The sequence below is a fragment of the Sminthopsis crassicaudata genome, chromosome 4 (assembly GCF_048593235.1).
Source record: "Sminthopsis crassicaudata isolate SCR6 chromosome 4, ASM4859323v1, whole genome shotgun sequence".
Taxonomy (NCBI): Eukaryota; Metazoa; Chordata; class Mammalia; order Dasyuromorphia; family Dasyuridae; genus Sminthopsis; species Sminthopsis crassicaudata.
In genome coordinates this window covers 26,354,090-26,359,089 of record NC_133620.1, presented here as the reverse complement: position 1 = coordinate 26,359,089, position 5,000 = coordinate 26,354,090, and the positions used below count along the sequence as shown (strand labels likewise).

General features: G+C 40.0%; 1 protein-coding gene across 12 annotated transcripts in view; it reads right to left on the bottom strand.

Annotated features, from left to right (window-relative positions):
* Nucleotides 1-129: 129 nt before the first annotated feature.
* The window catches only part of SPATA6 (spermatogenesis associated 6), a 131,800-nt gene continuing 126,929 nt past the window's right edge, over nucleotides 130-5,000 (bottom strand). For 6 of the 12 annotated variants that reach the window (XM_074265991.1, XM_074265992.1, XM_074265993.1 and 3 more), the window contains exon 13: nucleotides 130-425. In XM_074265991.1, coding sequence (XP_074122092.1) covers nucleotides 194-425 — 232 coding nt within the window. In that variant the 3' untranslated portion in view covers nucleotides 130-193. The remainder of the gene's footprint in view (nucleotides 426-5,000) is intronic. The other 6 variants (XM_074265994.1, XM_074265995.1, XM_074265996.1 and 3 more) reach the window with 1 other exon arrangement.

Sequence of the window (5,000 nt, the reverse complement as noted above, 5' to 3'; positions counted from 1 at the left end):
GCCCCCAGCTTCTGCACCGGCGGCAGGGGGCACAATGCCGGGCCCTGCCCAGCTGGCCAGCAGCTCCCCCCCAAGATGCCCAGGCTGAGGAGGTGCCATAGGTGAGCAGGCAGAAAACAGACACAGAAATTGATTATAGTAACAGATTTCATTGAGAAGCAGGCATGGACAAGTACAGTGGGTGGCAGGGGTGTTAGAAGCTCTCCTGTGTGCTGGAACCACAGGCTTTCCTGTACAAGTTCCTATAGATCTTGTCCATGCTGTTCTCAAAGTTGCCTCGATGGGACTTTCCTTTATATGCTGCTGCTCGGTTGGACCAGTACTCGCCATTATCCAAGTGGACCAAGGGATGTGGCCTATATACGGAACTGCCAAAAGAAGGGGAGAGACGTGCAGAGCCATCACCCAGAGCTTCCATCCAGGCCCTGGATATGGGGGAATGAGAGCAAGCTGCCTCAGGCACCTGGGGCTGGGAGACCCCGGCAAGTCACTGACCTGCTCCCAGCCCCCTCAGCCCCAACATAGGTGTGATAACAGCATCTCCCTGCCGGGAATACTGGTCATGTGCTCTGTAAACCTTAAAGTGTTAATTCATGGCCCTAACTGTCACTGGTCTGCACTGGGCCAGGTACCGGGGGAAGGGATGAGCCCAGAAAATGCCCACAGGTAGTCAAGGACAGGGGAAGGCTGGTGAAGGTCAGGGACCCTGTGACTCTGCCAGTCTGAGGGAGGACCCGCTGCCCACAGCCTCAGCCAACCCCAGGAAGGGCGCCGCAGGGCTTGGGGGAGGGAGGTGCTGGGGATTCTCTAAGTCACTACTGATGAGAGAGGATTCTGGGAAGATGGTAGAATAGGTCAGAAAATTCCAGGCTCTCCAGCTCTCCCCCACAAACCAGACCAGACAGCTCAGGGCAAACAGAGCAGTAAAAACAAAAAGTCGGGCAGAACTGTGGTCCTCTGGTGAAGCCTGGTGAAGATCAACCACCTCCAGGCTCATTCTGCAGCAGCACAGCCAGGCCCAGGGCTATGCCAGGCGGGAGGGCCCCAGCCAGAGGGATTCCCCAGAAGTGTGGGAGTCCGATGTCTGAGCTGGGGGCACCGAGGGAACCTCTGCTGACAAGGAGCTGCAGGCCGGGCTGTGCCTGGGCGAGGAGGAACCAGCCAGAGACGGCCAGAGACTCTGCTGGCTTCAGGCACTTAGGGTTTCCATTGCAGGCCAGAGGGAAAACTGAAGGAGGACCTCAGGTCAGAGGCACCATCCTCCATAATTTACTCAAAATAAAATAATAGCAAGCAGCCAAAGGAGGAAAAAACCCAACCACAGAAAGTGGCTATGGGAATACAGAAAATTGGGGCTCCTCTTCAGGGCAGGATATTGAAGTAAAAAAAGCCTCATTAATGTTAATGGTCAGCTGTCTCAAAAGAATTCATAGAACTTAAAAACGACTTTAAAAATCAAATGAGATGCAGAAAAACATTCAAAAGAAATTCAAGAAAAACAAGATTCTGAAAAGAAAGTTAACCATCTAGAAAGGGAGATCCAAAAATCTTAAGGAAGAAATGACTCCTTGAAAACTAGAGTTGGAAAAGAGGAAGCCAGTGAACTTATGAGACTAAGAAATAATAAAACAAAATAAAAGGAATGAAAAAATAGAAGAGAATATGAGGCATCTCATAAGAAAAACAACAGACCTAGAGAATGGATCAGAAGAGTAAAAAGAATAATTGGACCACCTGAAAGCTTCCAAAAACAGAGAATATTAATACAATAATGCAGTAAGATTATCTAATGATAATCATCCAGAGCTATTAGAAAAAGAATGAAAACCAGAAATAGAAAAAAGCCATCAACCTGAAAAGGATCCTATGAGGAAAGCTTGCAGGAGCATCATAGCCAAATTCCCAAACCCCCAGATGGAGAAAACAATGTGAGCAACAAGAAAAAAAATCAAATACAATGGAGTCACAACTAGAATCATACAAGACCTAGCAGTAGCTACATTAAAAGATCACTAATGTTGGAATACTATTTATTGAAGAGCAAAAGAACTAGGTTTGTGAGCAAAAACATCAGAATCCAGCAAAGTTAAGCATAATCCTGAATGAAAAAAATGGCTATCTAATGAAATGCCAGACTTTCGGGATTTTGTTAAAAAAGACCTGAACTTAATAGAAAATTGGATCCAAGAAAAATATAAGATAAACATCAAAGACTAATTTCAAGGGACTCAAACTTTGTTTCATATGTGGAAATGTAAACCATATTCTAAGATTGTCCTTAGTAATTGAGTAGTTGAAAAGAAAGATTGAGGGGCAGCTAGGTGGCGTAGTGGATAGAGCACCAGCCTTGAATTCAGGAGGACCTGAGATCAAATCTTATTTTAGACATTTCACACTTCCTAGCTGTGTGACCCTGGGCAAGTCACTTAACCCCAGCCTCAAAAAAAAAAAAAAAAAAGATTGGGGTACAGTCAAACATGATGTGATTCTAAAAAGCTAAACTGTGGAGAAAAAGGTAAAATGAGTAATTATGTTATATGAATGAGGTTCAAGAACAAGAAGTATACAAAGGAATTAGATTGGGGAGGAGAACTGGTAGTTCTGGAACCCTACTCTCATCTGCACTGGGTTAAAGAGGAAACAATACAGATAGATAGATAGATAGATAGATAGATAGATAGATAGATAGATAGATAGATAGATGGATAGATAGATGGATAGATAGATAGATGGATGGATAGATAGATGGATAGATGGATAGATTATAGATACCTAGAAGGGAATACAAGTATTCTAAATTTATAAAGAAATAAGGGGAAGAAAGGATAAGGAATGGGAATAGAAGAGTATATGGATTAATAGAAATGGGATAAGGGCTAATGGGAATAGTATAGAGGGAAGGAAAGGAGTGGGGGAGAAGATAAGAGAGGATCCTTGGACGTAGGGTAGGTTAAGTATTAGGAAGGCAAGATAGCTCATAGAAGTAAAGCAGAAGAGGCAGGAGGGAGAGGAAATAAGAGATAAACACAAAAATAATAATGATCTGGAGTAGGATTTATTAGAAAAAAAGAAGGGATAGTAATCATTGACCTCAGACAACTAGATTTAACCAAAAGAGAAAAATTAGTAAACTACACTGCCTGTTGGCCATATTAATCAATATTGTTTTAGGCTATTTTAAAATAAATAGATAGTAAAAGGTTGGAATATTGCTGGGGTGTAGGAAATGATGATTTGGTAGATTTAGAAAAACATGGCAAGACTTAAAATTATGAAGAAGAATGTTATCCACCTTCAGAGAAACAGAGGACAAACAAGCATAATACAACCTTATGTAGATATATATGAATGTATATACGTGTATGATGATATATGTCTATGTACATATATGTGTAATATATATGTGCTGCGTATATGTACATATGTACAACACACATATATCCATGCTTAATTGTAGCCTTGAGGGAGTTGAGGGGAGGAAAGAGGAATAAAAGTTCATAGCAGAGAACAAAAAAACCCTACAAGAAAGCAAAGATGGACAGCTCTGAATACAATCTATACTATTTATTATATAGGCTTTCTTGAAATGATATTTTGTGTCATATCTTTATGAACTGCTATACACATGACAACTTTTTTCTGTTTCTATTTAAATTTTAAATTAAAAATAAATCACTTTTGATTTGAGAAATGCAGATTAAAACAACTCTGAGGTACCGTCTCACACTTATCAGATTGGCTAATATGACAAGAAAGGAAAATAGGAAATATCAGAGAGGATTGTGGGACAGGTGAGGCACTAATTCACTAATGGTGGAGAGAAATTTGGAACTATTCCTAAAGGGTTAGAAAACCATGCATACCCTTTGACCCAGCAATGCCAGTAGTACTTCTGTATCCCAAAAAGATTTTTTTAAAAAAGATCTATATATCTACAAAAATATTTCTGGAAGCTCTTTTTGTGTTGGCAAAGAACTAGAAATCGAGGAGAAGCCCATCAATTGGTGAATTGTGTATAGTATGGTATATGATTGTGGTAGAATACTATTGTTCTATAATAAATGAGGAGCAGGATGCTTTCAGAAAAACCTGTGAAGATATTTATGAACTGATATGAAGTGAAATACAAAGAACATTGTATACAATATCGTATGATAGTTGTAACAGCAATATTGTATGATGATCAACTGCAAATAATTTATCTATTTTCAGCAATACAATAATCCAAGACAATTCAGAAGGATTTGTGATGAAAAATGTTATCTACCTCCAGACAGAGCACTGATGGAATCTGAATGCAGGTTGAAGAATACTTTTTAAAAAGTTTGTTTTTCTTGTTGCTTTTATGGGAGGGGGGAGTTTTGTGTTATGCAATATGTTTATATGGAAATTTATGTGATTGCACGGGTTTAACCTATGTCAAATTGTTTGCCTTCTCAATAATGAGGAGAGGGGAATTGAATTTGGAATTCAAAATTTTAAAAATCCAATGTTAAAAATTCTTTATGAGAGCGGAAAGGGACCTGTATGTGCCAAAATGTTTGTGGCAGCTCTTTTTGTTGTAGCTAGAAACTGGAAGTTGAATGGATGTCCATCAATTGGAGAATGGTTGGGTAAATTGTGGTATATGAAGGTTATGGAATATTATTGCTCTGTAAGAAATGACCAGCAGGAGGAATACAGAGAGGCTTGGAGAGACTTAAATCAACTGTTGCTGAGTGAAACGAGCAGAACCAGAAGATCACTATACACTTCAACAACAATGCTGTATGAGGATGTATTCTGATGGAAGTGGAAATCCTCAACATAAAGAAGATCCAACTCACTTCCAGTTGATCAATGATGGACAGAAACAACTATACCCAGAGAAGGAACACTGGGAAGCGAATGTAAATTGTTAGCACTACTGTCTATCTACCCAGGTTACTTATACCTTCGGAAGCTAATAACTAATGTGCAACAAGAAAATGGGATTTACACACATATATTGTATCTAGGTT